This window comes from Pygoscelis adeliae, unplaced genomic scaffold, assembly GCF_000699105.1.
Source record: "Pygoscelis adeliae isolate BGI_AS28 unplaced genomic scaffold, ASM69910v1 Scaffold628, whole genome shotgun sequence".
Classification (NCBI taxonomy): domain Eukaryota; kingdom Metazoa; phylum Chordata; class Aves; order Sphenisciformes; family Spheniscidae; genus Pygoscelis; species Pygoscelis adeliae.
In genome coordinates this window covers 54,420-63,487 of record NW_008825408.1, presented here as the reverse complement: position 1 = coordinate 63,487, position 9,068 = coordinate 54,420, and the positions used below count along the sequence as shown (strand labels likewise).

Below are 9,068 nucleotides of genomic sequence, written 5' to 3'. Positions count from 1 at the left end.
CCCATGGCACTCTACCAAGCAGATCCCTGAAGAGGCCAAAGTCTGCTCTCCTGATGTCCAGGGTAGTGAGCTTGCCGTGCGCCCTCCTCGGTGCCCTAAGGATCTTGAACTCCACCATTTCGTGGTCGCTGCAGCCCAGGCTGCCCTTGAGCTTCACATTCCCCACCAGCCCCTCCTTGCTAGTGAGAACAAGGTCCAGCATAGCACCTCTCCTCGTTGGCTCCTCTACCACTTGGAGAAGGAAGTTATCATCGACTCATTCCAGGAACCTCCTGAGTTGCTTATGCCCTGCCGTGTTGTCCTTCCAACAGATGTTGGGGTGGTTGAAGTCCCCTGTGAGGACCAGGGCTTGTGAGCGTGAGGCTGCTCCTGTCTGTCTACAGAGGGCCTCATGCACTCTGTCTTCCTGGTCGGGTGGCCTGTAGCAGACCCCCCCGTAATGTCACCTGTCCCTGCCCCCCCCATAAGCCCTCCGTCGGCTCCTCATCCATCCCCAGGCAGAGCTCCATGCACTCCAGCTGGCCATTGACATAGAGGGCAACACCCCCTCCTCGTCTCCCCTGCCTGTCCTTCCTAAAGAGCCTGTATCCCTCCATCCCAACACTCCAGTCACAGGAGCCGTCCCACCACGTCTCCGTGATGCCAGTAAGGTCGTAGCCCTGCATATTTGCAGTCGTTTGTCTGAGGAGGTTTCTGGCGCGATCACGTTGGTGTTGAAGAAGCTTTTGCATAGCGGGGAGGTCGTGCAGGCCTGGGAGAGAGCTGGTGCGTATGTTTGCCATTCGTGGGCAGGGGCGGGCTGGTTCTGCCTGCGATCTGAAGCGGCTGGAAGGCACGTGAAGGTCTCGGTGTGTTTCAGGGCTTGAGCAGATCTGTGCTGCTGAGCAGCTGGATGTTTGTGTGGGTGCCCTGCCCTGGTAATGCCCTTGTAAGACTTTTTTTATGACTTTGGGATCATAGTTGCCTCTGTTCCTGTCCTCTTGAAGTAGGAAGCAGAATGAACTCTCCTTAGCCTGTGGTACAGTGGGTTGATGTGCCTGTATTGAAGAAGAGGGAGCAGTTTGATTTGATCCGCTATAAGCTCTTTAATTTGATGTCTGTCCTCAGACAAACAATGTAGAAGTCGACATCAGGTGCAGATTAATAGCTAGCAATGACTCGAAGTTCTGGGGGAAGTTTGCCTTATTGTTACCAAAGGCTCTGCATAAAAGCCCATAGTGATGCACAGTGTTACCAGAGGTGCACCTACAGGTGAAGAACTGAGAGGAGTCAGTGTGGCTGTCGGGATGGATATGTCACTTGAGAGGGATGTCACTTTGGCAGAAGGCTTATGTTTCCTGCCAGTCACATCCTGAATCCGGGTGACCAGCCCCGGGTGGTGTGGCTGGGGACGGGTGTGTCCTGGCAGGGGTTGGCAGATTGAGGCCATTCCCATTCTGAAGGGGCTGCGTGAGGAAGAAGGCAGTGAATCCCGTTCCCGGTGGTCCCAGTGCCACTGCCTGACCCTGTGTCCCCTCTCTCGTAGGTGGACCGCTTCCTGCACTCCTACTCGCTGGTGGCTCAGGACCTGCCAGCAGAGCAGCTCCAGCGCCTGCAGGAGCTCTTCTCCAGCGCCGTGGAGGAGCACTCTCGGCTCTTGGCCCAGGTGCAGGGAGTGACGCTGGTGCCTCCGGAGCTGGAGTCCAGGCTGGGAAGCCTCATCGGTCGCTTCCAGCTCTACCTGCGGGAGGCACGGGCTGTGTGCACCCAGTCCTGGGCCCGCTTCCATCCCCTGCGTATGGTGGGGGGCTGCACCCTCATCGCTGCTTCCTGCTTGCTCTGCTACATGGCCTCAGAGCTGGCTGCAGCATCGGACTCTTTCTATCGCAGCTGCCTCCTGTACCCACTGCTTTGGGGCTCGGTGGTGGCTGTTCTGCTGGGGCTGGCCCGTGTGCTCACCCAGGAGGGGCTGGATCTCCTCCTGGTGTCGTCATGGGCAGCTGCAGCTTCTCAGCTGGGTTTTTTCTGGCACTGGTGGGGCCGGCATCCCAAGCGAGCCCGTTTGGCGGGCAGTCAGCCACCCTTGGCCAGCGTTGGCCTGAGGCAGAGGCTGCGAGCGTGGCTGGGGCTGGCCTTCCCCATGGGCATTCTCCTCTTCCGCTGCGGAGCTATGTTCTCCGATAGCTTTGTGGTGGCCGAGGCCCGGGTGGCCCCGTTCCTGCTGGCCTCACTGGTGATGTTGCTAGTAGGGAAGCTCCACTGGGACGGTCGCCTGACTGTGCCAGAAGGCCCCAAGCAGCAGCTCCTTGGCTTTTCTTCTTACCGGAGGGAGATCTGGTACCTGCTGTGCCTCGTGGCCATGCTCCTGGTCTGCGTGCGCCTCTCTGGTTTCTTCCACCAGTGCCGTGAAGAAATCCCTCAGTGCCGGCCCTCTCTTTTCCTCTCCCCCCTTGCCAGCCTGAGAAACACACGGGCCAAGAACCTCTTCTACCTCCTGTGCGTGGCCTTGCTGGCCGGGCTGGTCTATGCGGTGCGGAGCTGGCTGCGACACTACGGCAACCCCAACAGCTCGGACCCCCTCGTGCTCTTTGTGCGCTGGGGTTTCCCACTGGTGGTCGTCTGCATTGCCTGCTACTGGGCCGTTGCCTCCAGCGCTGATGACTCTCTCGGCAAGCTGCAGGAGCTGGTGCAGGTGGCAGTTGTTGCCTTTCCGTGGGCTGTCTACGGACTAGCGTCCGTGGGGCTGCTGCTCCTGCTGTGCAATCCCATGACGGTGTTCGCGAAGGACACGCGGGAGTCGGCAGGATCCATCGTCACTCCCTACCTGGGGGTTCCTAGCTCTGAAGCTGACTTCCTCCACGTCATCCCTCAGATCTACAAGAGGATGCAGGAGTCTCAGAAGAGCCGCCTGGAGCGGGGCAGCTGCAAGGCCACTGTCGCAGCGTACGGGCTGGGCAGCGTGTACTCGGCAGCCCTGGTCATAGCGCTCACCCTGCTGGGCTTCCTCTTGATGCTTCTGCACAGTGAGCGGCTGAGTCTCGCCTTCCTTCTCCTCTTCCTGGAGGCCTTCATGCTGCTGCACATCCACACGCGTGCCAGAGGCCTTGCTGGAGACGCTGGTGAGTCAAGGCTCAACAGAGCATCCTCCAGATGTGCGACCTGGGCCTTATCTGCAGCGAGCTTGTCTTATTTCCAGTGGGAGAAGCAGAGCCCAGTCTCTGCTCTTGGGGAATGGTGGTGCAGTGATCCCCAGAGGATCCTCCTAGCTTTTTTAGAACTGCTTAAATCCTCTAATAGAAGAGAGATGCATGCAGCAGGGACGCAACTTGGGAGGAGGAGGAGTCCCTAGTGTCAGGGAAGGGGGCTCTACACCCATCCCTTCTCCCCAGAGTGCGAGCAGCCACTGAACCCCACTGCTACTGACAGAGTCCAGTAGCAGGGCGGGCAGCAGAGGGTATGCCTGGCCCCTCACTGTGTCCTCTGGTGGGAGCCTGACTGGTTTCGGTCTGTCAGAAGAGAGAGCATGGAAAGGGAAGCTGGAAGAAAACCCAATAGGCTTTTTTTGTCCGTAGATCTGTCTTGTTCCTCAATGCTGATCTCTCTCTCTCTCTCTCTGTCCCCCCCCCCCCCCCCCAAATCTCTCAGCTCCTTTTTCAGTGCCCTGGTACGCAGTCATCTCCTGGCTCCTTGCTGCTTCCCAGTTCTTCTATTCCACAGGCCACCAGCCCATCTTCCCGGCCATCCACTGGAACGCAGCCTTTGTGGGCTTCCACCTAGACCACAGCACGAACCTCCTGCCTGCTGTCCTGGTGGGCGCCAACACCTTTGCCTCCCATATCCTCTTTGCAGGTAAATCAATTTCTTCCTGGGCTGTTGAGCCTGAGCAGACATGGCTCGCTGCTTTGCCTTGTCTGGAGGCCTGCAGGCTGAGCACGAGGCGATGAAGGCTCCGGCACCAGCTGAACAGCAGCATCCTCACTGTCCCCTTCTGGGGCCACAGAGCTGCCCATGGCCTGCAGCCTCCATGCAGTTGTGCTTGACCGGCAAACTGGAGCTGGCGTATATGCATCCTGCATGTCCAGGGCATGATGGCAGAGCCTAGACTGCTTCTCACCTCCTGGGCTCCAGTAACTTCATGTGCCTTTGTCCTTGAGGTAGTCGGCTGCCCTCTGCTCCTGCTTTGGCCCTTTGTATGTGAGATGCCCAGCTTGCAGAAGAGGAAGTCCAAGAAGGAGCCCCGGGAGGAGCTGCAGGAGGTGGAAGAGCACATGATGGAGATGAGGCTGCGGGAGTCCCCGGAGAAGTTCTCCACTGCTCTGCTGCAGCTGGGGCTGAAGTACCTCTTTGTCCTTGGGACACAGGTAGGGGCAGAGGCGAGATGGCTGTGAGGAAAGCTGTCTTGGCGCGCTGTGGGAGCTGTGGGGCACTCTGTTGAGAGAAAGGGGTCAGCCAGGGCACAGACAGGACCGGGGTGATAATGTCTGGCTGCAGGTGGAAGAGCAGCTGCACAGGTCCTCTTCTCAGGCGTGCCATTTGCTCTGTGCTTTGGGAAGGGCTCCAGCACAGAAGCCACAGTATGGATTAGGCTACTTTTCGCACCTATCTGCTCAGAGTGGCGACGTCTGTTCAGACACTACAGGGTTGTAATCCTGCTCCCCCTCTTCCTGACCATGCCTATCTATTTTGCACCAGCTCTGGTTTTCATTTGATCCTGTGCTGTGGTGATGTAGGGAGCTAAACATCAGAAACCTAATCCCGTGGAAGAAGTGAATAGCTTTAGCCCTTCAAATCATTCTCCTGTGTGGTCAGGCCAGAGACAGTGCAAGGGAGGGGGGCAGGCCCTGCAGCAGGAGAGCAGGAGTGCCCCTCTCGGTGAAACGTTAGGTCAGGTTAGCCGCGGTTTGAGCCCTCCTCTGTGCGGTCCCAGCCTGGCCCCAGGAGGGCCTGCGTGTACCCCAAGCCGCTTGTGTTTCCTGACTCGAGGACACGGTGGAAGGGAATCCTCTTTGGGTTGCTTATTTCTGGTGCGTGCTGTACCAGCCTCTCAGGTGTGCGCAGTTTAGTACCACCTTCAGATGTGAACCTAGTGCCCAGGAGGTCTCTCCAGAGTCACTTGTAACTTGTTTTTCCTGATCTCCCCCACAGCTTCTGGCCTGTGTTTGTGCAGCTATGATCCTCAGGAGGCACCTCATGGTCTGGAAGGTCTTTGCCCCAAAGTAAGTCGCAGGAGTTGCTCTGATGCTGAGTTAGGGCTCATAGCTCTGACATCTTGTCTAGAGTTCGTAGACAGTAATGATGGAAAAGACCATGTTATCAATCTTGTATGACTTCTTACCTGTTAGAGGCTGTAGGAAAGTCCTTAACTAATTTTTGCTTCAAGTTCAAAAGCCGGACTTGAGCTAGAGCATAGGAATTTCTCCTTATCTTGATTTCCAAGGACACACAGAGCCCACCTGGAAGCTAAGAATATTCAGGGCAGAAAGCCAAAGATAGGGATACCAGACCAGAAATGGTAAACCCAGAAACGGTAAACTAGCAGACCTTTGGGCTAGTAGGAGTGTGGGGTGGCCTTGGCCTCTGAGGGGTTCAAAATCCCACCTGGGTGTTGTCCTGAACGGCCTCTAAACCAGAGGCGTGCTTGGCTTCCAGGCTGCAGGCAGCAACTGCCGGGGAGTGAATGTAATTCAGGTTTTAGGATGTGGGGTGCTACCAGCCTCTCGCCGTCAGGAAAATCAGTCTGCTGGGAGTGAGGGCAGCAGCCTGTCTTTACAGGCATGCTGGCTGTGATATCCTTACTGCGTCTGTCGTGCCTGCAGGTTCCTCTTTGAGTCGCTGGGCTTCGTGGTGAGCAGCATCTGCCTCCTGCTGGGGATCTCCTTGGTGATGCGTGTAGACTGTGCCGTCAGCTCCTGGTTCAGCCAGCTTCAGCTCAGGTAGCGTCGGAGGTGTGGGGAACCCGATCTGCTCGTCGGCCGAGGCTGTGGTTGTCTCCCTGGCCCCCTCGTGCCGGGAGGGTTACACGAGCCACCAGCAACGAGTGCCTGCCGACAGCAGTCAGGGATTATCCCCAGCTCCCTGCCTCAGCGCTGCACAAAAGGACCGGAGCCAACTGTTCCCCACTCGTTGCGATGGTGTTTCTCAGCAGTGGAGGTCAGAGCTCTCGCTGGGCGCCTGTTGGCAGCGGGAGGAGTCTGCTGCAGGAGCCCAAGAAGCAAGAGCCCTGAAGTGCTCCGCTGGAGAAACGCCAAGCGGGGGTCTTGCTGCTACTTTCCTGACAACTGTCCCCACTGTGCAGCTGGTCGGCTTCAGTGGCCGGCAAGGTGTCACCTTGCCTGTGCAGAGACAGTGACTCACGGGAGGGGGCCTGCCGAGGAGGGGAGGGCAGGGAGAGAGGAGAGGGAAGGTCCTGCAGCCACCGCTTCTCTTTGCACGCTCAGTTTTCACGCTGGAATCAAAGTGCACATGGTTATGCGTACAGATGGTTCCTCGGGTCTCGGTGGCAGCTGCTCCTCTGTAAAGTCAGTTGGTTGCTCTGTAGTGATGCCCCTCTTGCCCTACACTCCCATTTTCCTGGTCTTCCTCAGCCCTGCGAAGGGCGGGGGGGAGCACTCTGGGCTGCCTCATACAACCTGAAGCAGGCTTAGCTTGTTGGGGGTGGGTGGGCAGACAGAGAACTGGGTCCATGACCAAGAAACTCTCCACTCAGGGTCTCGGCCTGTCGGTGTCCCCTTGGGCTGGGCTGTAGCAGCCGAGGCTCCCAATCCCTTCCTGAGCATGTGCTGCCAGATGCCGGCTGTTGATTGTGAACGGTTGAGATGCAGCAGGTTGAGATGCAGCAGGATGTAGTGGCAGAGCATCGGCTCATCCCCGTATTGGATCTGGTCGGGAGGAAAGAGGAGCCTGGAGTAGTTGCAGGAGTGGCCTTGGTGTGAGCTCTGGTGCCTGGGAAGAGCTGCTTGAAAGCCCTGAGTGGGTGACAACTCTTCTGGGAGGTGGCTTAACTCACTGGTGTCTCTGTATGTGCTGGGGGTTATGTCACCTCCAAGGGTCCCCAGGCACGGCAGCCAACGGCATCTGTGATCCCGCATTTGGTGCTTATCTCCCTCTTGACCGACACTGTTCTGCGTGGGACTTCAAGCCGCAAGTGAGCTACCCCAAACCCGCCCTTGACTGCTCGCGGTCGGGAGACATCATGTTTGTTTCTTTACGGGCAGAGGTAGAGGAGAGTGACCATGGTGCCTGGCCACATCCCAGCTACGTTCCCCCTGGAGTTTCGACGGGAGCTGGGATTCCTTACTGCCCTGAACCACTGTGTGGCATTACTTGGTGCTATGAAACCTTTTGTCTCTTTCCCCTCCGGAAAGAGCTGAGGGCTGCTTGCCTGGGATTCCTGTGTTGAGTTTTGTTCTGATCCCATTTGTTTTTTTAACTGGTGCACCACGACTGCCCCTGTTTGAGTTCCTCGCTGCAGACTGCTAGCGTAACTCCAGGCTCTTCCTCTCCTCTGCCCTGGAGAGTCTCGGGGGAAGTGTCTTGTCACCTCTCTCATCATTTCGGTTCTTGCCATTATGCCCGAGTGCCCAGTTGCTGTGGAAAATGGCTGTTGAGGGCAGGTTTAGTTTTGGGTTTTACCCCTGCAAAATGCTTGCTCGGGTGTTGGGGTGCAATTCCAGGGAGGCTTAAACTGCTCTAATTTTGGGTTTTCGTTGCCTGGCCTCCTCCTGACCTGCTGGTTGTGTTCTCCCACCTCAGCCTCACATCTCCCCTGTCCTGTGGGCCTGCCCTGTTTAATTTCTCCCGACACAACCAGGGACTGGTTTGTAGCTGGCGTGACTCCCTGGGCTGCCTCACCGCCTGGTTGCATACACACTGGTGCTAGCGCAAGGCAAGGGGTAGCAGCATGCGGCGGGGGAAGCTGGAGGGGGCCCGAACGCATCAGCCCACAATTAGATGGGCTTAAGCAGTCCCACCCTTAAAAATCGGTTATTTGCTGTATACTGTGACTCCTTGGTGGCCATATGGTTCTTGGTGCTGAGGGGGCCATGCTGATGGGTGAGGGGTGCATCGGTGTGGAGAGGAGGAAAGGGATGGGAGGTAGCAGCTACCCTGTGAATCTTCATTTAACGTGAGGTTCGTCTAGATAACACATGTTGCTAAACCCCAAGGCTGGAGCCCAAATAGGTCTTGCTGTAACCTCGTAACCTTGTCAGGAGCTTGCTGCCTGAACGTATTTGCGCTGGCAGAAATCCTTGTGGTCACTAGTGCTGTAGAACTGGCTCCTGACGTCCCCGCAGCTGCCACCCAGGCCCCTGGGCTTCCTTCTTTCCCATCTCTGGGACTAGTTCCCTCTTTCAACGGCCGCCATCGTGCTGCTGAGCCTTCCCGTGCCCGTTGTTTGTGGTCGGAGCACTCAGCCGGCGCTTGGGCATCCTCTCCTCATTCCTCCGTATCGCCCCTCGGCCTTCCTGCTGGGGTTGTAGGCTGACGGCCCCGGGAGGCCGGGGCGGAGCAGAGGGGACAGCACAGCTGCAGCGCCATGAAAACACGCACACTTATCTCCCCGGAGACTAAACAAAACTTGCAGTAACAAAGCTCCAAGTACGTTCTTGTCGCTGCAGAGATGCCAAGGAGTGCTAGCTGCTCGGCCAAGGCGGACTGGCTACTACACCAAAGAACACAGGTTCAAGAAGATGGAGTTTTCCAAGGGCTGGAGATGCTCTTGCTTTCTTCCGTTGACTTTTTTTAGCCTTTGCCAGCCTTCCCCAGCTGCCCTCAAGCTGATTGTTCGGCTGCCGTTCTCCTGAGCGTGCCGGGGATGACAGGGGTAACGTTGGTCCAAGGCTTGGTGACCTTGGAAGCGGGACACGCTGCTGATGCTAGAGCAGACGTGGTTGTGTTCGCCGATTTAGAACCCCAAAGAGTGTCCGGAGGAAGGTGCCTGCTGGTCCAAACCAAGGCTCTTTGGGAAACCTGGCGTGCTGGGGGAGCGGGCTGTGCCCTGCGTCCCCCCGCTGAGGTTGTCACTGGAGCCTGCTGGGTCTCTCCTGGAGCCGTCACTCCAGGCGGTTCGTTCCCGGTCCCCGTGTCCC

General features: G+C 57.5%; 2 protein-coding genes across 2 annotated transcripts in view; both read left to right on the top strand.

Moving 5' to 3' along the window:
* LOC103922313 (GPI ethanolamine phosphate transferase 3-like) overlaps positions 1-6,011 on the top strand; it is a 20,345-nt gene extending 14,334 nt beyond the window's left edge. Inside the window, 5 exon segments of the mRNA XM_009330422.1 lie at positions 1,526-3,098; positions 3,625-3,828; positions 4,138-4,340; positions 5,125-5,195; positions 5,796-6,011. Coding sequence (XP_009328697.1) covers positions 1,526-3,098; positions 3,625-3,828; positions 4,138-4,340; positions 5,125-5,195; positions 5,796-5,916 — 2,172 coding nt within the window. The 3' untranslated portion in view covers positions 5,917-6,011.
* Positions 6,012-6,107: 96 nt separating this feature from the next.
* Positions 6,108-9,068, top strand: part of FANCG (Fanconi anemia, complementation group G) — a 13,619-nt gene continuing 10,658 nt past the window's right edge. The window contains exon 1 of the mRNA XM_009330421.1: positions 6,108-6,129. Within this exon, the coding sequence (XP_009328696.1) occupies positions 6,108-6,129 (22 nt within the window). The remainder of the gene's footprint in view (positions 6,130-9,068) is intronic.